General features: G+C 38.1%; 1 protein-coding gene across 6 annotated transcripts in view; it reads right to left on the reverse strand.

Moving 5' to 3' along the window:
- The window catches only part of CLEC16A (C-type lectin domain containing 16A), a 59,649-nt gene that overhangs the window by 18,431 nt on the left and 13,997 nt on the right, over positions 1–27,221 (reverse strand). For all 6 annotated transcript variants that reach the window (XM_048320665.1, XM_048320660.1, XM_048320661.1 and 3 more), the window contains 12 exons: positions 25,468–25,581; positions 20,265–20,493; positions 18,745–18,874; positions 14,588–14,688; positions 13,714–13,836; positions 12,220–12,329; positions 11,710–11,754; positions 10,410–10,460; positions 9,577–9,705; positions 5,902–6,022; positions 1,460–1,611; positions 556–760 (listed from right to left, as the gene is read on the reverse strand). In XM_048320665.1, the coding sequence (XP_048176622.1) occupies positions 556–760; positions 1,460–1,611; positions 5,902–6,022; positions 9,577–9,705; positions 10,410–10,460; positions 11,710–11,754; positions 12,220–12,329; positions 13,714–13,836; positions 14,588–14,688; positions 18,745–18,874; positions 20,265–20,493; positions 25,468–25,581 (1,510 nt within the window). The remainder of the gene's footprint in view (positions 1–555; positions 761–1,459; positions 1,612–5,901; positions 6,023–9,576; positions 9,706–10,409; positions 10,461–11,709; positions 11,755–12,219; positions 12,330–13,713; positions 13,837–14,587; positions 14,689–18,744; positions 18,875–20,264; positions 20,494–25,467; positions 25,582–27,221) is intronic.

Below are 27,221 nucleotides of genomic sequence, written 5' to 3' on the forward strand. Positions count from 1 at the left end.
ACAAACAAGAGAGATAATGCCTCTGGTAACCTTTCCTACACTGCTGTCCACATCACAATCACACTAAGGAAACCTCAAAATACAGCAGAGGAGAAAAAAAACCCCAGGATTACAGGAATCCCCTTGCACTTCAAAAACCATAGGAGTTATTAACAATAAAAAACCCCTTTTGTTTTTCCCTGCACAAATAAAGTAATTCATTAGTTACAACTGAACACTGCAAAAGCCATTTAAAGAGATAATCTGCTTTAAACTGGAAAAAAAAATGCCTTCGCATTACATCCAACCCCAAATTTTTAATATCTAGTAGATCTGTACTAGCCTCAAACTTGATTTAAAATATTTTTATATGAAGCAAGCCATAAAAGTGTGACATATCCACTTCATAAACTCAAAGTTACATATTAAACCAAATCTATTTCTTGGAAACTCAGCCCTGGTTTAGAGGTTTCTGCGGCCCGCCATTCCTTATTGTGCCTCACCCTTACATTACAGAGTGACTTGCAAGGCCAGCCAAGTCTTGTCTCCCAGAATTGTTTCAGAACAAACAGTCACCTGCTATTCTCTGCATTTTCGTGCGCCGAGCCTGGATGCGGCCTTTGGCCAGGCGCTGCTTGGCGATGATGCAGCGAATGTGATCCGCAAAAATAAACGTGGCTTGGAGGATCGGGAAGGGCTTCGAATGAGGACTTGAGGCAGGTTTGTGAATTATGATGTTCAGAGCTCTGCTGTCATCCTCTACTCCGGTCACCTGCATATCCTAAAGAGAAACAGAAGGCAAGTAGTTAAAGAAAAAGTAAGCTTTTCTAAACTACAGATTAAATATTAACATTGAAAGAAAACCCTATGAATGTTCCATTAAAGCTCTTACAAAGACAGTTAAAAAACCCAACAAAATAAAACCAAAGCAGACTCTGCAAGTTGTACAACTTGGATTTACTTCTTCAGAAATCAGTATTCATAGAGGTTGAGTTAAATTATTTGAGCATAGCAAATTTTCAGGAAACAAAGGGTGATGGTCAAGGCACGAAAAAGACAAATGAGAGAAAACTCCTTAGATAAGCATTCATTTTGAACAGATCATTTTGAAATTACAACCTGTAACCCTCCCTACCTGTGCAGGAAGATCAAAACTCTAGATGAGTTCATTAGTGTGCTACTTGAGCAAAGCGCTTCGAACACAATCCTAACTGGATGCAACTTCAGTGTTCAAATAAGCACAGCCCAACGTATGTTAGGGAAGTTACCTCATCTCCAATTGTGTCTGGTTATCTACGTAAACTTCTTCAGGAATGTTTTAAAAGGAAGGAACCAGAAAAAAGACTAGAGACCAAAGAATCAAGTAAGCACGGTACATAGCTTAAATATATAAGCAAATACTGATTTTACTGTTTGTCCAACATAAGACGCAGATTGTCAGCTCAGAAAAGCTGACCACCCAGACTACAACTTCCCTTACCTGCAGAAGGCCTGCAAACTTAACTACTCCCCATCCGAGCCTGGCAATATCTGGTTCAACCAAACTCATCTGGTAAATATCCACAGCGAGGAATCTTTGAACTTGACCCCCATCCTTTGTTATGACTGTACAAGCAATCAGATCACTGTTGTCTAAAGGAAGGAAGAAAGGGAAAAGGTTACATAACAATGAAGTTGAGAATTCTGGGTGTGGGTATTTTACATAACAGAAAATGTTAATATATAAAAATGTAATAACCTTGACAACACAGGGTTAAAGCTTCTGTTCACATTTTTAACATATTTTAACTTCCCTATCATAGTTACATAGAAAGGGCAAGAAAGATTTTAACAACAGTGGTTCAGACATCTTACAAGTTAAATATAAGATGGGTACTACAGGCACCTTGCTTTCTCTAACCACCTTCATTACGTTTCAGAAAAAAGGTCCCTTCATCTCAGGGGTGAAATTGCAACAGTGCTGATTTCTCTTACTAAGTGGAAGTCTCAAAAAGTCTTGTTAACAACTACAGACAGACCTTACACACTGCAGGCCATTACTTCCACCTTGTTATAAACTTTGTCTCCTGACACAAGGTACTTTTGTACAGGTCTGAAACCTGACTATGCAGACTCTTGGACATCCTTCAACTTCAAAGATTATTTGGACTCTCCAGGTAAATCACAGCAGCATTTTGACAACGTTTGTTACATGAGGTAACATTTTTTACTTTATCCATGTATTTTATTCACTTATATTGAGCAAACATACCCTCTCTTACTCCAGAACCCCTCCAACAAGCCCCAAAATATGTTGGGCATTTCCTCACTGCCATTCAGTTCAAACCCATCATTCCTGAAAAGGGACTACATCACCCTCTTTACACCAGCTGAAATCTACCAAGCAGCCCTTAAACTGGCAGTGCCAGCTCCCAGCAGACAACTCTACTAAAAGTTGCTTTTTCCTTTGCTTCAAATTGATACTTTCATTCACGTACTTCATACACACAGGTCTTTTTCTTCTCTCTCATCTAGTTCAACTTACAGCAAGTAAAATATTCTGAAGGCTATACAAAACAGTAGAACTTATTTACTCATCCAAACATCTAAACAAGCATTTAGCACCGTATTTCACATTAGAAACATTTGCAGGATAAGCTACAAGTGGAAGTATACAGTTTTTCACAATGGCAGTCATATGACTATAGACAACAGCCATAAATTATGGTCAGGAGGTGGGAGAAATTCTTTTCCGCAGCAGGTTACCCAGAAACGTTGTGGAATTTACATCACCAAAGGTTTTCAAGTTTCAAAAACCAAACTAACTTCCTCTTCCCCCCCAAAAACCCCCTGCAACACAAGTGAGATGTCCCTTCCAACTAACATTACTATGAATCTACCAACTACCCTTTACCATCAGGATCCATTCAAAACTGGTTGGGTGGTAGGAAAGAAAGGCATGAAATATGGAACCCTAACACAATTAAGAGGATAATTAACGCTAACTGGTGTAAATCTACTGTGAGCTTTTGAAATCTGAGAGAACAAGCTTCATCAATAAGTGAAGTACATACAGGACATGATTCAGTTAACATGAGGATTGATTGCTATTATCTTCCTCATAGCCCTAGAAGGCTCAAGAAATCCATACAGGATTGGCAAATATTACTGTAAGAACCTGTGGAAGATTTATTCCTGTTTAGAGAAGGAGCTGAGACACCAGGCAGAACTGGATATGTCTTATTTTGGTATGCTTTATTTATTGCCTCTTGTATTCTTTAACCAAATTAGTCCATTAATATATTTATTTCAGTTGACTTGAATTCCTGGAGCAGTCCTATTCTTCTTAAGACATGAAGTACTTGGATTAGGACCCTTCCAAATACTCAGTGTTAGGCTCATGAATTTTGAATGTATTGGGAGATTCAACAAACAGGCCACAACATGAAACAGAGTTGTGGAGTTCTCAAATACTAGTTTTGGAGCAGTACTTATGAAGTTTTTAGTGCAACAGCAAGCAGGTCAAAATACTTGCTGTACAAATTCAACTGCCCAACTACAAAATGCACTACTTTAAGAACTCAAAGGGCAGAGAAGTTGCTTTCCAGAACAGAAAGGTTTTATTTTAGACCTGACAACACTTTGAAGTAAAGCATTACTGTAAAAGTCTTTCAAAGAACAGAAAGTAACTCATTTACTAGGCATCTGTTACAGGAATCCTTTGAGTCTATACAACTGAATGTAGTCCATTTACATGACTGTTTCTAGCTCACAGCTGCTGAAGCGTCAAACTGTCATCCTTGATGACAAAAACAGAAGAGAAAGTGTGGTTAAACACATTTTCAATGACCTGATCTAAGAATACTTACAGCTATGCTATGAAACAGCTAGAGATACCCAACCACATTCAGATGAAAATACCAAACCCAGTAAACTTCACTGCTAATCAAATTTGGTCTGGGGATTACAGTGAACCACAGGCTGAAAAGCTTCCTGGTGTGACACTGCTGCAAAGAACTGTAGCGTCCTTTTGGAGATTAACAGCAATGGCTAATTACTCCTCATGCAAAATGAAGCTTGTAACCAGTTTGGACACTACACCTCCATGACATAGATCAAAGATTTCTCTGGACTTTTTTCAAGAAAAATACAAGTTTTAGGAAATACAGCCAAGGAAGGAGAGTTCATAGACCTCAGCTGCTTGCAGTGCTGAAGATGTAAATTAAGTGAAAATAGCTGCCTGTGTTTATGAAAATATTTGCCTGAAAAGATTGTATTGTAAGAAATCTCTATGAATCTAACAGCTACTTGAGATGGTCTAAATGGACCTGATCTGCCTCAGGGCTTGATCTTCAATGATTTTATAATTTACAGTCATCACAATTCCAGAAATCATCTGCAGACATTAAAAGCTCTTACAGAAAACTTTTAGCCCTTTGTATGCAGAGCCGGCAGCCCAAGATTAGCATCAGGCTGGAGAGAGTGAATGCACCACCTCCCATTCCACAGGAAGAACTCTTCCCAACAGCAGGCAACTCATCTGGAATGATATTCTGCTTTACTAAGAAAGCAACCAATCATGAATCCACCTTGCTCCCATGAAGTATATTTAGCTGAAATTAAGAGGATATGTCCCTGGTCAGACACTGGCACCACATTTTGATTTACTCTCTTTGTCACAAATGTGACAACAAGTTGTCCTGGACACCTAGCTCACCCTGTTTTGAGCAAGGGGGTCAGACTAGATGATCTACTGAGGTTTCTTCCAACCCCAATTACTCCATTATAAACTTTCCTCAATCTTTAAAAAAAAATGGTGACTGTGATGGCCTTTTTAAAACCTGTGTACTTGGCAAAGACAGAGTGAGCAAAGAAACTTAACTATAATGTTACTTTTTACCGTTCCAGCAAAGAAACAACAGCTTTAAATGTATCCTCATTTACCTCTTAGCCATGGTATTAAAAACACTGCCACTAACAGAATCCTGTTACCACCTGAAGCCAAGGACTGAGGCTGTTAATTTGAGCTGCCAGTGACTTCACACAGTGAGCTGCTAAATAAGACCAAAACCACACCTACAGCCTCACAGGCAGTGTAAGGCAGACAGTTATCACAACTGCTTCAAAACTATTTACAGTAGAAAGCCACTGAAAAGCAACAGTAGTTATAATTCTGGTGACAGCATATTGAGCAATATGGAATGAACCTTCTGTGGAATTACCTGACACTCTACACATACATCCATATATACTGGTGACAACCTTGCAACTACACCTAAAGGTTTGCATTCAACATATTTGCATCAAAATATTAAAAATGCTTCTTTACAAGAAACTTTAATCTCTCTCATCAAGCTCACATAAAACACCATCACTGCATTCAGGCAAAAGGAAAAAAGAAGCCATTTTGATACAGTTTTGCAGGATTTTTCCAAATCAAAACAGAAGCTGAAACCATTACTGGATCATGTTAACCTCTACTCCCCCTCATGACACTATTTGTATACAAACAAGCATAAACACTGAAGACATCTTAATGTTCAGAAGAATTTTTAAAGCCTTGTACTAATAGAGATTGAGGAAAATTAGTTACATCAACAATATCTCCAAACTGATAATTTAAAAAGGCACACAAATGTAACTTTTTGGGTCACGCTTTGCCCATTGCAAAGTCTCCTCCCAAGGTATGGCACCTATGCAATGATGTGGATCCTACATGCTTTATGCCAAAACACTGATATTCTCCTGTCTCTCCTGTTTGGGCAACGAGAGACACAAACTGGAAAACACATTTTTATGCTACAGTACACAGTAGAACTTCAACACTACTTCGTACTACTTCAGGTAGTTTAAGTAAGAATAGCAGTAATGAGCAGTTTAGGAGGAAAAAAAGTCAGTAATTTTTTCATGTCAGACTATTTAGGAAATTGAGGGGCTACTTACTCAAATCAAGAACATCATCTGCCTTTATCAGATCTCCCTCCCTTGTGAGCGGTAACTGAGTTTCCGGCTCACCTTGCAAGTGCAGTGACAGTGAACGGAGCATAAAGAAAACTCTGATTGCCTTGAGAAATTAGAGAAAAGAATATTAAAATATTTTTACACCCAATACTACATATTTTAACAGAATCTTACAAACATATACTGGCTTTTACAACTCCCAAGTTTGCTGCCCTACAGTACATCTTTTTAATACATTTTAAATTGAAATTAAGATTTTAATACATTTTAAATTGAAAAAGTAGAATGTAATTTCCAACTTAGTTAAAAGAAGACATATGAAAGAAGCTGAAACGTGCTATTTATTTTCAATGAAGCAAAAGCAGCAGAACTTTTGTCTCCCTGGCACACTTACACCAATTGTGATTGACAGGGAAACTATCACAGGAGCTGTAATCAAAAACAACGATCTCGGAATTTTTTTCTTTAATCATTATTTTAAGACTGATTGTATTTACAATTCTTCTATACTACAGACACCTACACAACCAACCTTCAGAGACTCTCACATTTTGAACTTAAAAGTAATAACTTTTCTGGCCAAGTCCAGCTAAGATGTCTACAAGTTAAGAGAGAAACAGTGGGGATTTCTGCATTTTAATTTGCTGTCCTCATCAAAACTAGCCACATGTAATGTAACATTCTTGGAGCACTTAATTTATGTTCTCAGAAGGTCTTCATCAGGGTAAAGCATTCTGAAAGCTGCAACAGTCCCAAGAAACTTTCAACAGCTGCTCTGTGAAATAAATATGCTCGTTTTGATTTACAGATTCATGACATATGGTATGCAAAGACCCATGGTGTCAAAGAACAATCATTTTATTAGCCACATTTTAAAAGGCACCATTTATAATCCTCCTTCCCTACAAGAACTGTATTCTCAGTATAGCAACTGAAAAATCATTTTTTATTACTTCCGGTGTTCTGCTTTTTTAAGAGTTTCCTACACAGTAATTCTGTGGCATACTGTAAATTAACTGCTCCCTTACAGTAAAAGCATTGAATTCATGAACAGCTGCAGTGCCCAGAAACTCCCAGATTGCAGGAAGTATTAGGAAAAACAAATCTAAAGTGCTTTAAGGGAAAACCCTTCACCCCTCTATTTTTAAAGTCAACAGAACAGTGGCTCCTATGAAGCAGAACTGTGAGTGCTTGGCCAGGTCTCTACTGGCAGCGCTTCCAGAAACTTCTGGCAGAGCAGGGATGAGGAAAGGGAAGCCATGTATCAGGTTCTTCCATGAAATAACCCCAAAGCAATGACTTCGGTAGACTGCTGAAATCTAACAGGGCAATATGATTATGTGGAGCAAAGGATGTCAATGGTATCTAACAAAAATATGATAATAATACTACTTAATTCATAAGAACAGAGTCACCTTAGAATGGGAGATGATCTCTCCCATTTAAGCAGACTGCATTCTAATGTGTTGTGGATTTACTGAAATTATTTAGGACTACTATAAAGCATACTTCAAAAAGAATTCACAGTATTTAGTTTAAAATTTGCCAAATTCAATCAAGAATAGGAAAGTCTAGTAACCCAAAAGTTAAACCCAACAAGGTTTTGTTTTGGGTTTTTTTTTAATTTGGAGGGCCACCACCAGTCAGCCCTCACTTATCTTCCCCCTCAAACCTCTTTGTCCTAGGCTGCATTAATTTTTATCACATTCATTTCCTATAAAACGAATGGCACCCATCTCTGAACATGTCATCACATTTAGTGCACAACAAAGTACAGGAGTAGAAGATAAAATTAAAACATTAGCCTTTGCAAAAAAAAAAAAAACAACAAAAAAACAAGAACATCAGATGAAATGAGAATCATGCTGTGCTTCCTACAACACTGACAGCCCTCAGTTTGTTACCAGTATCAATATATTGTGCCTCACACATTCTCAGATCTCAACAAAACAACACAAAAGTTCCATTGATTGTTTTTGGCTGACTTTTGCCTTTTTTGAAACAAATACTGATTTCTACCTATGGTAAAGAATTATGCATTATGATGCTGACCTCCTCATTTATATATGTGTTCCATTTGCAAAGAAACAGCAATTTGCAGGGAAACCTACCACTCTCTTATTACAGTCCCACGAAGAAGTGTTCTTAGTACTTCAAAAACTTCTCACAAAGTGAGATTTTTGAGAACTCTTCCTAAAATCATTAAGAGGAGACGAGCTGCCACTTAGAGGGACTTTCTATAACAAGGAAGTAAGATCCTAACGGTTAAGAACTCACAATATAATCAAAGTAAGGGACAACTTCACTTGCTAGTGAAATAAAACTTGAGAACTTTTTTGAATCATGTCAGAGCATGCTCAGAATTGAATCTTCTTCCATTTGAAACCATCAGCAGAACCTCAGCAGGTTAAGTGGCAGCGGCAATGTCACAAGAAACACCTGAGTTCAGCATTTTGTTGTGACAATTCAACTGGGGTGAGGCAGCCTGGCTGGAAGGAAGCAGCACAGGAACTGAGGAGATACCAAAACTTGATTGCAATGTGACTGGGGAAGGAGGACCAACAAAGAATCATTCTGGGAATTCCTGATGCTGACGGAGACCCGTTCATCACAAAGTATCTACAGAAATATTTGTACTGATTTTTTTTATTTCCACCAACAGAAGTTAAGCTATTCCTTATTTAGCACATGAAAATCTTGGAACGGTTATTTCCCACTAATGTGCATTTCTAAGTATTCTTCTGTTACATGCCTCAAACAGAATTCCAGGAAGCCTTTCTGCTTTCTAAGAATACTACTTTTCAAAATAATTCACTGTATTCTATCAAACAACTTGCTGTGATAACAAAAGCTGTGTGGCTTATAATAAGTAATGAAAACAAGTATTTTCAGAAGATTCCTGGAAATATATATTTTTTTTCAAGAGTACTTGAATATACTCACATAATACACTTACATAAATGCAAAGAAACTCAGAGAACAGCACTTTCCAAATAATGATTTTGTGCAGTAACGTATCTCTTACACTTACTGACACTGCAAGGCTTCCAGGACACGCCCAGATAAGGGCCAAGAACAGATTAACCAAGAATGGAAATAAGGATGTTGTTGCTCAGGTCAGTATCACCTCTACAGACTGTGTCAGTCACAGAAATAGATATTTTGCTGGTTTTCTACTCTTCTCAAATCTCTATCACAAATTACCTTGGCAAGATGAACTATGAAGTAAAAATAAAATTTTTGCCATGTCTAGAAACACGAGCAATATAAAGCCAGTCAGTCTTCCATGGAGATTCTTACTATAGGAATATAATTGAGAGATAGACTGAGGTAGCAGATCACAGAAGTAGTTGATGATATATTGAGCATCATCAAAATGTCTTTGTATGTAGCTCCCTGCGTGGTCTGAAAAATTAAAACCCCAGTGCAATAACATGTTGCATTGACTAGACACAAGAAATCAGAGAAAAAAATTTCTCCTCTGGGGCAGGTAATTATTTTACACTCTACACAGATCTGTCTTCACCAAGCTTTTACGATTTTATGGATGAAGCTTCCAATCAGTTTGCAAAGAAAAATATTTGTATTCCTAGAATTGCTCAAAGCTTTTGGCATCATTTTGTCATGAACAAATGTAAGAAAAATAGTCTTACTCACTCTTCGAGTTCTTTCCACATCTCCACAAGGCAACCTTTTCACAAAATCAATACCAGTCAGTGGTGTGCCCGTTGGGGGTAGCAAGATCGAGGCATCCATCATCAAGTACTCGACATTCATAGGTTTCATCTATAAAAATATTTTAACACTGGTTACTAAACAGAACAATAAGCATTTGCCTCTTTAATTTCAAATACAACTCACTGTTGCATATTCTAAAATTCTGAGAATTTTCAATGCCATGTCTTACTCAAGGTGCTTACATGCAATCTCATTTATTACACGCAATCTCTCATTGCTCCCAGACTGCCAAAGTTTCCATACTGATAATACACAGGAAAAACTCCAGAAAATTACAGAAGAAAAGATATTTCCCAAATACTAAAAACCAATTCCGCCAGGTTTGACTTTAAGTTTTGACTTGAATTTGTGACTACTTCAATCACAAGAAAGTTTCTCATAACTTTTTCTCTCCAAGAAAGAACTTTCTCAAAACTGAGAACTTGCTGGGCTTCAGACAGATATAGGAAGATTTTCTTAGTGTTTAGGGAAAAAAAATAAATCCAGTCTCCCATTTAGTAGGCTAAAGTAAATTTTGTATACTCAATTTTACAAAGTAATGAAAGTTTATTTAATAAAGAGCTGTGAACTTTCACATAGATGATTTATTTAAAGTATAGACAGCTTCTCAGAGACAAAACCACCACCCACATTTTGTTATCCTACTCCCAGCAATGAAGACCCCAGTGGCCTCAGCAGCTATCAGTACTTTTCCTTGTTCCTGTGCTGCATCTGGGTTTGAGGTTTGGCAGAGCAGAAGGGCTCTCACTTACTGTCATACTCCGGTATTCATCTTCAAACATATCCAGAAAGATTTCTTCTCCCTTCCAAAAGAAAGAATACAGACATCCCATGAACCCTTGCTGTTTGGGGCTTTGTTAGGTTTGGTTCTTGTAGTGTGTCTGTGAGGGGAGGCCAGGGCTGCACGGCACTGCTGAGCCCTTCAGCAACACTGATGGCACCTCTGGGAAAACACATTTGGGAAAGGGAGAGACATTCCTCCACAGCCCCTGGAGGAGCATGGTGGAGCAGGTACCCACACTGCAGCAGGCAGATGTGTTCTGAAGGAGCTGCAGTCTGCAGGACCCACACTGAAGCAACTGTTTTCCTGAAGGACTGCAGCCCATGGAGGAAGAGACCCACACTGGGGCAGGGGAAAGGGTGAGGAGAGAGAAGTTACAGAGAGAAGCTGTTGTGGACTGACACTAAATCCCTACTTCACATTGCCCCTGCACCACTCACAGGGGGAGAAGGTTGAAGAGCCAGGAAGGAAACTGAGCCTGGGAAAACGGAGAGGGGGGGGACAGCAGTGTTTTAATTTGTCTTTGTTTCTCACTATCTAAATTTATTTTTCTTGGCAGTAAGTTCATCTCTGTGAAATTGAGTCTATTTTGCCCATGACTGTAATTGGCAAGTGACCTCCCTGTTCTTTATCTTGAGATATTCTATTCTCCCTCCATCCTGTTGAGGAAGGGCAGTGAGAGAGCAGCTGAGTGGACCTCTAGCAGCCAGCTAGAGTCAACCTACCACAAGTTACTTATTTTTTGTAAGCCACATTGAGCAAACATCCTTCAAGAGAATTCCAAGAAAAACAGGAAGGTATTTCAGACACTTGAAATCTGTCATGGATTTACTGCTCCTTATCTAGAAGTTAATGCCTAAGGCTAAAAAATTAATTTCTTTCATTGTTTGCAACACACACACAGAAGTAAAAAGCTGCAAAGGTTTCCAATAAGGAAAAAAGATTAAGTAAAACTTTAGATCATCATTTCAGATATGACACAAACAAAAAGTAATGTTAAAACCAAATATATTCCATATTAGTGTCAATGGTAAACCTGATCTCCAGTATAAACCCTGTGAGTCTTTCAACAGCCCTTTGTGACATACATCAGGGTGGTATGAGAAGGGCAGAAAGGAGAGGAATTCTCCAACAAAACACTTCCTTCCATCTCACAAATTTGGAGTTCCCATCTTAAAAACAGTGCTGCTTTGGGCACTACATAAAGACTGGGCTGCAGACACTCCCCATTATGTAAAAGACCTTTTTCTTACAGCATTTTGCATTTATACCTTATAGAAACGACGGAGGAGATGAACACTTTCCTCCCTTGCACCCTAGGAAAGAGAAAATGCATTTCAGGGAATACATACACCATTTATTAGCTACATCAAACAACCCACCCAAAAACTCAGACAGAAGAAACTGTCTAATAATATCCTGATTCATGGCCTTAATCCCAGAATTTGATAGCATACAGTTCTTGCACCTACAAAAACACAGCTTATGTGAGCTTATTAGTTTCAAAAGCACTTTTCTTTACATTAATGAGATGGATGACATACAAATTTCAGAGAAACAAAAAAATTCTTGAGAAGCTACAAGTTAAAATAGCAGAGCTGAGAACAGAACATAGGTTATTACATTCACAGAACAGAGCTACCAAAGCAAAGATGTTCTAGAAGCTCAAATTTCACATCGAGGCTTATTGCAACCAGAAATGAAACAAATTTATTCAACTATTATTACAAGACTCAGACACCAGTAATGCAGTGACTGGCAGTTTGAAAGAAAGTACTCACCTCAAGACAATGAAGGTGAACATTTTTTATGATCCTGCCATTTTTAGAAAACACAAGCTGCTTCAGCAATAGGCAGCCAAGTTCTAAAGTTGCCAAACGAATTTTTCCATCTATGAAAAGAAAATTTCAATATACAAAATAGCAGCAGTTTAGTTATAGCTCTTCTCATCATCCCATGTTCTTAAATGCTTCTACTCTTCCCGCAACTGTCCAACTTTGTTCCTCTGTCACACCCCCTATCTGACAGGGATGAGTGCTGATGCTGCCTTACAATGCTGATGGCTATAAAGAAAAAGAATTGGAAGAGTAATTTAAAGCAGAAGAAAATTTAAAGCAGAACCATTCAATAAGAAGGCAAAGATTAATACTACTGAAAAATAAGCCCAAATATTGCATTTTGATGCCTTTATCAATCTGCAGCATGGGTTGAACTACACTAAAATTACAAAAGGATCCCAGACTTTTGGGGTGGATGAAGTTACAAGGTGAAAGGAAGCTTTGTATATAGCACACTAACAAGGCACAGCTTTTCCCTGAAGAGAGAAAAGGAGATGTTCTACACAGCATGCAGAAAGTTTAATAATCTGCATTTCCACCCTTCCCCAGCACTTCCCTCCCCAGACATGCCTTTACTTAAATAAATACATGCCCTCATTTGCACTCCCTCTTGCTGCTGTAGGTACAAACTCTTCATATATAAATGTGTTTTTCATCTCTGACACATCAGCACAAATTAATATGCTATAGATCAGTTTTGCAAGTCAAACAAACAGATTTTTATTCTATAGACAATCAAAAATTTGATAGTGTGTTGGTTTCTGGGGAAAAGCAGATCTACCCATTTAAAGTTTTAAGGGGGGAAGTGCAAGGAGAAGACGTGTAGCTTGAACAAAAATCGTATTTTCATGGAATAGGTCATGGAACAGTGTAACCCTCATTTCACAAAAAAAATGGAAGGAAAAAACCTCACATTTACTGCAAAACACTTCAGACCTGAAAATACAATCTGAGTTAAAAAAAAAAAAAAAAAGTATGGGAAAATTTCCTACCACCTAGAGGTGATAGCCAAAGGACTGCTATGAGGAAAGGACACCGTAGTTTTCAAGACTATTTCTCCAAATAATTCTCCACAAGAATTATTTCTACAAGCAAAGGTATGACAGATCATATCTTCAGGATGAAATCCATTAAGGTGAAACCACTCAAAAATCTCAGTTTTTGTTTATTCACAAGTGCAGAAAGTAGGAATTAAGACAACAGATCCTTGTATAGTTCTGAGTATAAAAACAGCTACTCAGCACAAATGCAGAATTTCTGGTTCCTCACCAACCAAGGAAAAGCCAATAGTTGTCTTTTACAAACCACATCTATATACTGCTCATCAAAGAGCATGCTGAACGCCACCTTCCCCTCAAAGACAAGAGGCTAAGTAGCTTTTTTCCATCTTCAAAAATTTCAGCTTGGAAGCAAAAACAAACCCTGGAAAAGCAATACCTGGTTGTGCAGCATAATTCATTATCCTGATGAGCCTTTCTGCAAGGACATGATTATATGAATTTCTCTCTTCAGCATGTTGAGCTGGAAGTTGAATTCTCTCCAGCTTGACTGAGTCAAGTCCTTTCAGGGGGGTGAAGGAAAAAAAGCAAATTAGAAAACAGGAGTGTGCTCCGAGGTAAGCACTTAATAGATCAAGCAGTTTTCTCAGAAGAGAACAATTAGCAATAGGAAACCAGGCAAGTTAGCTTTGACTTTGTATTACAAGGAAAAGGAGGAACAACAAAGACCAAACACATTGATGAATCCCTGAAAATTCTCAGCCTTAAATAGGGCCTACTGGGTGAAGACTCTCAAATCCCAAAGTGGTTTGTGAAATGCAAACTATTTTGCTGCTTCTGAAATTCTCACATTATTTGTTTGCACCTAAATCAAATCAAAGTCAAGCCATACATCTGGAGAGCATAATGGCTAAAGCAGAGAAGATCAAAGTCTGATTTTAAACCTGAATTTAAATAACTTTGGTAGTTAAGTAATCTGTTCATATATGTTTAAAAGAAATGGGAATTTTATTTTGTAGTAGCCCAATTCAGTACCCGCCCCAACACAAATAAAATTTTCACTGACTCGTTATATAAGGAAACTAATCCCATCTTTAACACATTCCTCTAAAATACCTAAGTTATTTCTCAGAAAAGACTGGTTTGCTGTGAGACATCTTAGAACAATACACGGTTATGGATTGCTAGGGATCTCCATGTCATGTTCTAAAGAACAGCAACAAATAACCCCATAAACCAGAAGATGACTTTATTGAAGTTTACAGTTTCTTCCAACCCTGGCGTTGCAGTTAACTCTACATAACAGCACTTACCTTTGTTGTGTGACATTGCATATAGAAGACAGAGCACAAAGAGGGCATAGTAATCATCTTCAGGACAGTCCAGTGCATTATAGACCATATCAAGAAAAGGCCTGTGAAAAGGAGTAATTTAGAAACAGTTACCAAAAAATCTATAGAAAAATGGCTAACCATCTTACTGCGGATGTAGCTAATGGAGGCAAATTTACAGTAATGCACATTTTCAGGCATTGTAACAAAAGAGTTCTGTTACAGAGTTTCTGTTGCAGAGTACTCAGATTACAGCCATGTTTTGTATTTACATTCTGACGATAATTCTGATGTTTTAAGAGGATTTATTACATAATATTTACCCAAGAATTGATTATTCAAACATTTACTGGGTTAGTTGTAGCCTATTTAGTAAGTATGCAGAAGCATTGCAGAGCTTCTTTTAAGTGTACACATAAGTAAATTCAAGGAGCTGCTATCACTGTTGTATAAAACAGACTGCAGAGTTGAAAAGTTCTTACAAGTAAGCTTTTTTACCAGAAGTTTGGAGGAAGCTAGGTTGTTCTAAAGCAACAATTGTAACGGTATAATAACAGTTATAGGAAAGAAAAATGAACTAGGAGGGAATATTTGAAGAGAAAAAAAAAGCTTTGGATTGCAGATGAGCTTTGTATTCCTGAGTTTAAGCATGTGTGACCTAGGACACACACAGCAAGTTACAAACAGTGCTAAGCTCACCTTTTCTTTACCTGTACCCTGGACAGTCAACAAAAGTCAGTGTAATCCAGAAGGCATTTGGACAGATCAGATACGGCTGAGGTTCAGCTGATACTAGCACAGGCCGAATGGCAAGGCAGCTTGGCTCCTGGTCTTAAGCTGGCTTGCATCCAGTCAGTTGTACAAGTTCAGAGCATAAGTGAAAACGAAATATATTTTCACAACTGGCCCAGACAAACAAATGATATGTCAGGGAAGTGTCACAGTCATCAGAAGATGACGGTGTGGAAGCCTGAGTGAAAAGAGTTTATTCCTATCTTTTAAACTATGCTTTAACAGTGAAAGGAAAAAAAATCCTTATATTATCTAAATTACATTCAAAGAAAATACATTAAAATAACATCAAAGTCACAGAACCAAACACACTTTGCTGTGTTCAGGCCCAGCAGACAAGAAGCAGGCACTGCTAAGTCACTGCTGTGGTTCCTGGGGGTCAGAAGGGCTGTCAGAAACCAGAACACAGCACACTTCAATACCCACTCCAGACCGGTGGCGCCCTCATGGTCACACTGAGTGTGTCCCAGGAAAGCCACGGCGCCCAAGGCATAACAATGCCCTTGAACTTCCCGGCAGCTCCAGACACATTTCAGCAGCACGTTCCCTCTTACTGAAACAAGGCAGTGACCAGAATCCCAGCCCACACTGTTCCCTGCTCAGCTCATGCCACAGCAGCACATCCTGTGCATTTCTGAGCCTGGATTACACAGCTCCTCTACCAGAAATGCCACCGGCAGCGATCCCGCTTTGCCCAAGTTCAGCACTGCTCAAAGTGCTTCAGTCAAATTGCCCACATACTGTAGATCTCAAAAGAATGTAACTACTCAAGGAAAAGCAACCTAAATAATTAGCGATGCTGAAAACAAGCCAAGAGGGCCTTCAGGCTTCCTAAGCATTAAACAAGCCCTACAAGCCTCATGTCACCCTCAGATAGGAGGCTTTTCAAACCCAAAGTGAGTTCAGCTTCAAGGTCTAAAGAACAAAGAGTACCAAGATACTAAAATACTTAAACGCAAGATAACATTAGATTTGTTTTCAGACCAACAGCAGACAGTAAACAACCTAAAACCGTACCTATAACATAAAAGTACTATTTAATATAATTTCATCAAAGCCAGTGTTTTACCAGCTCAAAGCTGCTGAGGTATCAGTAGTTGTTCCATTAACACCAATATTACACAGTATTAAATGACTTCTGTAGCGTCTAATGCATTTTTCATTATTTTCCCCCACATACTAATTAGATTAATGAAATTATGAAACTTGAAAAAAATTATTACAGCAGCAAGAGATATCATTTTCATTCCAAATGCTTCTTCACAGTACCTATCTGCATTATCTCAGTCACAGTAACCTGAGGCTAAAACAACTTCTGAGAATCCCCCTCACCAATGGTCCTCATTTAGACTAAACACACAAGAGACCCAGAAAAACTTCAGCTAAGAAAATAGCAACAGAAGCCACAATATAGCATGAAGATTTGACATGCTTTGGAAAAACGCTTTGCTGTGCAGCATTTCATAAAATGAAGCTAATTTAAAACATGTCTTTAAGCTTAAACTTTCCAGTAGTGAGGCCCATCAAAATAAAATTACACCTAAAATACTTAAGCTTTCTCTTTTGTTTTTCACAGTAGGAAAAGGGCTAAGGGAAATTAAAAGCTTGACTTAGCTTTTATAGCTGCAGATTTTTAACTGCCATCTGTGCTGTTTTCCATTTATTTTTCAACAACTATTGGACTGTTCTAAAAAATGGTAAGTATTTTCAAATGTATTTCTTAACTCTGTAAGCATTTGCTTCCTTTACTAGTCTTTTACTAAGGGCTTGATAGAAGAAGCAGATCAAATGCCATACAAGTGTTCTTTGAATTATTTATTCTTGTGGAGTTTGCTGACAACTGAAGACTGCAACACACTAGGAACCACTGTCACCACAACCATTAATGATTATTCCAGGTATGGAAGTTTCAGTTCCAGCATGGCATGGAGGTTGCTGCATTTTCCACTCCCACATGGTACCTTATCCACAAGGCTCAGTAATTCCAACCAGTGTAGAAGAGAAACTATACACACTCGAACAAGTCTCTTCAGAAATTTAGCTACTGTTTCAAACACTACATTTGGCATACAAATTAACACAAAATCTTAACCTATACCAGCTAATTCACTGATATTAAAAAAAAAAAAAAAAATCACATACAATACAAAGGTCAGAATTGCCCTGTACAAGGTATATCCTTATTTTAAAACTATTTCTAGCTCTGGACATTCTTTGATGTTGTTTATTTTTAGAAAAGATGCAGAATGCTGTGAGACCACATCATGAGATCAAGAGTCCTGAGCTGCAGACATTTGCCAAACGTACTGGCAGCTCACTTCTAAGCATTCTGCAATTTTCAAGCCCCGAGCATCCCAGTCACTTTAGTATTCCATGCAATCGCTGCCAATTTCTTTCTAAAAGCCATTTGGCACATATTTTAGTCAAATTATCAATAATCTAGAACAAGGTGTTTTAAAGCCAGTTCAAGTCAAGGTTCAATTTCACTTTTACAATGAAATTAAATGTTATCTTTATTAATGAATGTAATCTAAACTACAAAGCTATAATGGGGACAGAATGAAATTCTGGGAATACCAGGCAGCATTTCCCAAGTTTAAAAATAAATTTTAAATCCTATCAAACATGTGCATTTTCCCAATGGACACATTTGCAATTACTTTTGTGTCAGGCACATTTGGTTTCTTAGCATTCTATTAACAGGAATGCAGGATCTTTTGTGAGAAAGTGTCTTAGGGGTACTTAATATATCCAAGTTTAAATTTTGAAGTCAAGGCAATTTCTGCTCCCAGAAACACTTATAAACTGTACTTCCACTAGAAGTTTTTGATAACCCTAAAACATACTAATGGACCCTAGAAACAGTAAAAAGGTCACAAGGGTTTGTCTATAACTACTGCTACTAAAATTATGCCAACTTCAGCCCTGAACTGAGGAAATTTCCTTGTTTTTTCCTTATAGGTGCATACAAAATGGACAAATGCAACCATAAATACAATTAAAAAACTTATTCTGGCTTAATTCAGAGGTTTAGAAAATTACAGAGTGGAAATATTGATATTCTAGTTTATGTGTTAATATTCTGTAATTTACTTTAACCAACTTAGTGCATCACAATTGCCAAAAAGGAAAGCACAAACTACAAAGGAACAGGATCATTTCCAAAACTTGATCAGTAGAGAGGCTACACCTCACTTTTGTATTAATTCACTCACTTGTGATCCAGAAGAACCCCTGCAATTTTAACTTTAAGCAGATTTGAAACATCCCTTTAAGAAAAGCAAAAGATTTAAGGGGAGGATAGGTAAGGAAGCAATTTGGCAAAATCTTTTACAGTTCCTTTATACCTGTTCCAGTTTGTTATCTCACTCCCAGAAGCAGCTGCACTCTTTTCTTCATCTGTTGTATTCTGTTCTGTCACAGCAGAGATAGACAGCTCTGACAGCTTACATCTCTCCATGATTACCATCTCTATTTCTAAAAAAAAAAACAAAACATACCACCAAAATTTGTATTTTTAACAAAGTTATCACAAGCTCTTTTGCATTTTGTTTGGCATTAAAAGCATCTCATGCATTTCTATATAAAAGAGGTATAACCATTACCTCAGAAAGGTTAATGAACAGATGTAGGCAAATTTTCTTCCCAGTAAAGAACTTGGCTTACATTTCTTTAAGGAATGTAACACTATAAGAAATGTATACATATATATAAAATACGTAAAGAAAATATACATAGCATTTTGGCAAATAAACCACAGTAAGCTCCCTTCCCATGCAAACCACAGGAAGAAAAGCCATAGAACCTCCTGAAAATAAGACTTGTGAAAAAGCTGCTGAGATTGGGGCATGGGTGGACATCAAGTTTCACTGAGGGTGTAAACAGGCCTCTACAGCTGCAGCAAACAGGACACCTGGTCCCCAGTGCTTCACACCTACTGACTTTCAGTAGAACAAACAAATCTTGCTTTTGCTTAGGAATTTGGACAAACATTGCAACTAAATGCACCACTTTCAACAGTAGATTATTTCAGATTTTCTTCAAATCATGGTAGACAATACACCATCAGTTATTTGACACCATTTAAGGAAAGCCGCCTCAAAGAGACCATTTACTTAAATCTAAACTCAACCATGTTTGGACAGGACTGTCAAAGTATAACACTCTTGTTTTCAATTGCTTGCAGGCCATCCTGTTTTTCTCATTTTTCCCAATTTATGTTTAATGTAAGTACTAGGACTGATATACATTGTTCTAGAAGTTAGTTACTATAAAATAAAGTTAAAATACGCTGTAAGACCACTCATCCTATAAAAGCAATTCTTCTTAGGTTTGTGCTACATCAAAAATCCTGAAAACATCCAATTAAAAAAAAAAATCTAAGAGTTAAAGATGTTTTCAATTTTGAACTATTTAATATCATCTTCTATCATGTACTGTCACTTTTAGCAGACCTGTTAAATTTTATCATTGAAACATGCATAAAATACTGCTGACCATCTTGTAAAGGTGAAGTGGCTACAGCTCTGCCTCACCACAAAAGGACAAGCTACAAAGTTGTCAAGTCTGCTTATCAAGTGCCCACAACCACATACACTGAGGTGCAAGGCAAGCAGTGTGACAAGGGCCAAGGCCTGCAGGCACAAATGAACACACTTTCATAGCTTTTAATCAGATTAGAAGTACATGTTCTCACAGCATGATTTAACATGAGAAAAAAATCCAGCCAAAGCCTTAAACAAATGTCACAGTCCCATGTTTACCTAGTGCAGCAAGAGAACAAGTCACATAACAAATCACAACTAGGTCCATGAAGTAAACAAAAGTACCTAAACTGTAAGCATCATTTTCTTGCTGGAATACTCACCTTCATTTTCACTGCTTGTTCTTACGCCCTTTGAACTTGCTTCTGTACCTTTACTTTTATCAAGGTCATCTTGGTTATCTTCAGATCCTCTCTCCTCTTCGTCTTCTTCACCAACATTTTTATAGTTGGGTCTTTTCTGCATCCTCTTCTTCCCTTTCTGTTTGTTAATTTCAAGAGACCTCTCAAGTGTTTCAGTTGGTTTTATGAAACATCTGATACTTGACTTTGCCTGTAAATTGGAAGAATTTACACTGAGTTACAGCAAGGCATTTTCAACTGTAATTGATAAAGAAACTTCAGTTCACATAAAATGTAAATTAGCACACTATTCACAAATCTCAAATCCATTTTAAAATATAAAAAAGTAGTACCAAGTCATCAGTAGCAAAATTATCTCCAAAGATCTATCATTAAAAAGTATGCCTTCTTGAGACAAGAGGATGCAGAACTACCTATTTAATCAAAACAGGTTTTAAATTGTTTTCCCTTTCTTTGAAGGGAGGAGACAGACAGTACACATAAAATTAAGACACCTTCTGTAAAAAGGATAAAGGCAGCAAAATCCTCCATGTGTGTTGACAGCAGTGTACTAATATGAAACATGCCCTTTTTAAAGGTTTTTTGGCAGCAGCAAGGACAAAATCCAATGCTCTGTGGTGTGAGATTTTCTGTTGGGTTTTTTTTTTTTTTTTTTGGAGTCTTATGCTTCCCTCAACATCAGACTAAGTCTTGTATCAGCTAGGAACAAATAACACTGTCATTAACCTTTTTGGGGCCTCCAGGCATTGACTTACCAAGTCTGGAAAACCAACCATTTGTTAGACTTAATTTACTTATGTTTTACCCAAACTTATCACAGGATAAGATGGCAAACCAACATCTCATTTTCCTGATTACTAATTTATAGAGCAAGAAAATAAATCTAGATGACAAATTTCTGCAAGAAATTAAGTATTTCCAAGAGTGTGTCATCCTAACAACACAGAACAATGTATTCTTATAGAAAGTGACCAAGACACTACAAGAAGCTCTGCAAATAGAGGGACAGAAAAACTTGGTTTTCTGCAACTCTGCAGCTTGTTTCTGAGCTGTGTTGTTTGAGCTCCCCTCTCCCTGGCAAGGCCTGTCAGCTGATCACCAGAGTACAATATAAACACTGCTCAGCCAAATCTCTCTGTTACTGAGAAGTGAAACACATGGTCTGGAGCTTTCTGCCAGGTTTACACTAAATGAGACTGCTACAGAAACCCCATTACCTTCCAGAGCTCAATACTTCCATCACATTTAACCAACACTGGATAAAGGGTTAAAAATTTAAGAGCAAGCAAGAGAAAAGAAGCAAGACTAGAGTAAAAACCAAACTGATTACATTCTTTGCCTTGGGTGAATCAGCACAATAAGCACTGAAGGTGACTGCATCAAAGAAACGTCGGGGAAAAAAGTCTGAAATAATCCTTTCCTTCACCAAGTTAGGAACATCTATACATAAAAACAAGAGATTAGGAAAAGATCAGGGAAGAAGCTGTCTGTAAGTTAAAAGGCCAAAATGATTCTCTGAATCTTCTGACATTTTGTAAATGTTTTATAGAAATATTGCATAAATGACTTTACACTTGGCACTGAAACAAACCACATAGTGGGAAGAATATTTTACAACACCAAAAAAACCCCACTCCATGAAATTCACAACACTTATGTCCCCTGATAACCTCTCTGATACATTTTTTGTGTGATACAACTGCAACACAAGAAGGTTATAAAATGACCAGGTTACCTTTATTGATGGCTTCTGGTCACAAAAGCCATAAGAAAAGGGAAGAGTACCTTAAGTCCTATTATTTAGGGAAATAACAGCAAAGTAGCATGCAAGCTGCATAACACATTTTCCCCTTTCTACATTCACTTCTTACTTCTGCATTGCTTCCTAGAATCTGGTAGGTAGTTTCTTTATGGAGAAAGCATGTACTTAACATTCTTGCATTTCTCATATGCTGTCAGCCACATGAGCAAAGCAACACAAGAGACCAGTAGACAGCGGTGTGCTTGTAAACACTGAGCCATGGTCTGGTCCAAGAAGGAATGCTGTAGAAAAAACTCTACACAAATATTCTGTTCTGCTAAATACAACAAGGCTATACAATTAAAACATTCTAAAATCAGACTTAAAATTAATTTAGATAGCATTTGATTTATTATATAAGTTGATTATACAGCTTGAGGTACTGCTGTTTTATATCTTTAAAATGTCTTTCAACCACATTTTCAATAATGGTTTATCTTGTGCAATGTGTGATGGTAAAATAAGGCAATACCAGTAACACCTTTTACAGGAAGGAGAAAGTAGGTTAAAGAAGAAACATGCACTAGGTAGATCTGGCCCACATCTGAATGATGCAGGAAAACAGATCTCACAGGAAGTAAGGTAAACCTTAGTGTGATATCTGACAGTTTAAATACATTCTGCTGCCTACACACACTCAACTCTCATTGTGAGATAAGGGTTTGTATTTCTTCTGATGATGCCTAAAACCAGAAATACAGGGAAAAAACATGGAATGAGGTGGAGAACCTGTTCAATGGAGCTTAGGCAATCACTACTGCCCTGTGATGTTTAGCAGATCTCCATGGGTAGGTTATTGCCGATTCATAAGATAGCAGCAGTTACAGCTGCTGGTCATTTTCTCCATAAACTGATTTCCAGTGAACAGTACCACTTGTTCCTGTTGTGACAGGTACCACTGTTCTTTGCTCTAAATAACTCAGGGTATTTTGCATTTATACACAGCAACTGTAACCCTTCTCAGCTTTTTTTGTTGTGTTCTTTACTCAGTGTCCCAGCAAGAGGACACGAGACTCTGCTTCTAGTAATCTCAGTCCTTACTCTACACCTCATTCCACTTTAATTCATCTTATTACAAAGATGAATATAGATATGAGGTTCTTCTTACTTCTGGGTTTAGAAACTACATGTTAGTTAGAAACTGACAGTTACATTTCAACTTAAACATATCAAGACATCTCAGTCACAACAGATGAGCAGTGTTAGGTACAGAGCAAGGGTTTAGAGATAGCTGCAGTTCACCACGATACACAGATATGCCCAAAACAACAAGCTTAGGACAGTATCAGGATGGTTACCATGGCAAATTAGAACAGAAAGGAAGTAGTAAATGATAAATTTAGGTCTGACTTAAGAAAAAACACAATTTTACATTCAGACTAAAAGCAAATTTAAAAACTTGCTCATCACTTCTAACAATTTTGAACTAACTTCTGAAGTAGCTTTTGGTGGAAATTTGCAATTTCTTTGCAACAGAGAACACCACAGCAATAATCCTGCAATGATCCTGATTCACCCCATAGTCCAGAGAACAGCCCCTGGAATGGCTAACAATGCTCAAAAATCAACTTCCTCTTCTATGAAGTCCCATCACAGAGCAACAAGAAACTGCCTCACTTTACTTGACTGTACCCTCACTTGTACAGTTGACTCGAGCCTCCGTGCACTGAGCTGTGTATCAGCAGGAAAGCCCAAGCAATGCCTGCAGCCGTTGTTCCCACACATCACTGCAGAGCAGCTCCCTTGATGGCTCCCCTCCCTGGAAGCTGGGCAGGGAGCTCTTCTGCTGAAGTTGCACCCCACTCCTTCTGCACATAACCAACCTCCACCAGTGGGCTTCTGACAGTACAGGCTTTCCCCTCCATGGTTTCATTGAAGAATATGGTTTTCTGAAGTTACTAAAAACTAAGGTTTCTCCCATGGAAGCTTTTCCCTTCACCCACTGCTCTGCACTCCCTGGAACACAGCTCCACCTCTGGCAGCTTCACTAAGGGGCTGTTGCAGAAGGCCAACATCCCTCCTATTTACTACCTGTTCAGGTACAACTGCACCCCCAGTTGTGAGGACACATCGTTAAGGCCAGTAAGGAGCAGCAACCTAAATAGTATTACAAATTTAAGAGATGAACAGGAGTTTATAGGAAACCCCTAATATTCCTAACATAAGCTCAAATACACAAACACATGCTGCAGGTATTTTGCAACTCTGTACAGTAACCATGACAGGAAAAGAAAATCTCACTTCTGTAACAACTGGTGCTCCACCCTCTTGCCACAAATTTCCTAGTAACAAAGCTGCTTCTGCACAAGTAACACACAACATTCAGTACGCAGCCAGCAGAAGGTCAGACATTTCCTAACATAAGCGACTACTTTACCTTAAAGCATTCAGTCAACTCTACCATTCTACCATAGTTTTTTTCTAAAAAAGGTTAGATTCTAAATATCAAGGTAAACAGAACAAAACACCAGAACCCAAAAGGTACTGGCTAAGATCAGTCCACACAGCTTTGAAAGCCCACTGGGAAGAAATCTGGAAAAGTTCATGTGTCTTGGAGAAGCTGAAACATATCTCCCCCCTTGAAACTCCCAGAGCTATAGCCACTGCTGGGAAAGAAGGTGCATGAGAACCAATCTATTGCTTGTTATAAATTAAACATTCAGTCAGCAACTGCTGGCCAGTCAGTCATTGGCGACATGTTCAATTTTTAGACACAACTACAGTCAGAGGCCTCTTACAATAAGGTCATGTCCCCCTACTTGTTACCATCCCCAAAATAGACCTTTAAAAAGTAACAAGTAATCATTTCACAAACTTGTGAAAGCCACAACAAAAGGGAAAATATTATAAACATGACACCTAGAAAACCAGTACCACCAGCATCAGCATCTAGCAACATCTACCCAGGGTTAAATGTGAAGGTAAAAGGCCAATGACAGACTGACACACTCCCATCTCTCTATGGCTGGTCTCTATTCTCACATGCTCACTGATGCACAACTTTCAGAGATGATCAGTTTTACTGCTAAAACACTGGGAATATTCACATGAAAATCATAAGCCAGTATTTTTTTCTAAGTCTCCTCATTTCTACTACAAGTTGCACAAGGAAATTTCACTGGAAAGTTGTGCTGAATCATTTTTATTTCTCTACCCAAGGGCAGATAAAAACTGAACACAGAAGACTGGATTACAGAAGTGTTGCATCAAAATGATGATCCAACAACAAAAGCTGAAGTCTGTTGCTGCTCTCTTCTTCTAAACACAACCACCTTGGCTTACCGTTTTCCAGATACCTGATTTTATTTTTCAAATAATTTCTTTGCCTTAAAAAAAAAAAATTACAGACAGTTGGCCACTTACTGAGTTTTTCTGTGTATCTTGCTCAACCTTAGAAGAAAACACTGAAAGGTCCCCATTGAGTATAACCTCAGCCAAGGAGTTCACCAAGGGAGCATAATGTATAATCAGAAAAACCTATTAAAAGAAGAGCAGAAAAAAATATCAGACATATTTACAGAATACATAGTTTTACAATTTCACTCGCTGAACATACTTTTGACCTTGTTAACTGCTATCTTTAGTTTACATATAAGTACAACTGGGAACACTGATAGCTCATTAAATCTACTTTAGAACACAAGAGAGATGGGTATCTGACCTTCCTCCACCTTTGAAGCTACCCAGTTTTACAAATTCTTCATATTCTTTCCTCCTTCTGAGAAGTGTAAATTCTCTTCAACACTTTTGAAAGGAAAGTTGGGTGATATTCTAGCAAGGAACTCATTAAAACCATTCCAGAAATGTATTTTTTTTTAGAAAAAACGAACTGATTATGGAGCACAGCCTCCCCTGACCTTCCTGTGTGCCAGCAACTGGCCAGACTCTAGAAAGTTCTGTGCTGTGCGCACAATCATTGCGCAGTGATTCATGAGTAAAGGCCATGCACTAGGCTGAACTGGATCAGAAGCAGCTTTACTGGCTCTGAAATTGCAGCAAATCAGTGTCAGCTTCATCGTGGCTACAGAACACAGGAGAAAGGACCATACTGCCTGGAGCACTGAAGCATTTGACCACAAGTGCTTTGGTGCTTTACCAGAGTTCTCTGTTTAACTACTCTATTCTGAGCCAAGGCTTACAAGTCTGAGCCAGCAAACAACTGGCTCCTGGACAGAACCAGCTCAGGTCCAGCTGCAATAGTCTTCTGTTATCTTATATCCATTCTCTTCACAGGAATATCAGAGCTGGATCCCTTATCAGTGGTTCTCGCTGCAAAATTCCTAAATAATTTCTAAGTCATTAAGTCTAGTCACTGTTTTGACAATATTCAGCTGAATGTTCTCCACAGGTTTTCTGATTAAAGTCAGAACCATTCCAGACCTCCAAAAGGGAGGTGATTATTAGCATGCAGTGGTGATCCATATAAAACTTTAAAGTCACAACACACTTCAAAAGTACTTTGAACAACCTCCAAAGCACTCGAGCTTCTGCCAATTCAGCAAGCGTTGCTTGACTGTCCACAGGCGTGTTTTGGTGCAAGAACAGCACATGTTCACTTTGGGAACAGTGGGTGAGAAGTTCCAACAGTGCATTTTCAGGTGCTAGCACAAATCTCTCAAGCACTTGTCTCTAATAAAAGAATAGTGCCTAGAGCATATGCCTGCTGTCAGGAATAGAAATAGTCAGCAAGGTTTGGTAGATCCCACCCCACCACAGTCAAACTCCAGGTTAAAAGGGGTGGGAAAAGATGTGTTTCTGCTGGTCACAGAAACAGTAGCTTGATTTTCTATATCACATCCCATTTTGACACACAAAATTTGTTCTCAGTTCTTTATGACTACTTCCATTTTCCTTTTCAAACAGAATGAAGAACATAGATATAAATTCTGAAGTGATACCTCGTCGATACTTCCACTGAAAGCAAAGACATTAAAAGAGGTCACCTTATACAACTGTATGATGCAGCTCCCTTTGGTTACAAGAAGCTGCTGCTCCCACAGTTTTATCTGTGGTAAATAACCCTCACATCACCACAACTTTTTAGGTTTAAATTAAGGAGCATCAAATTATATTTTCCTAGGAAAAAAACCTCAACCCCATACTTCTAGCAAAAAAGA

The sequence above is a fragment of the Corvus hawaiiensis genome, chromosome 16, assembly GCF_020740725.1.
Source record: "Corvus hawaiiensis isolate bCorHaw1 chromosome 16, bCorHaw1.pri.cur, whole genome shotgun sequence".
Classification (NCBI taxonomy): domain Eukaryota; kingdom Metazoa; phylum Chordata; class Aves; order Passeriformes; family Corvidae; genus Corvus; species Corvus hawaiiensis.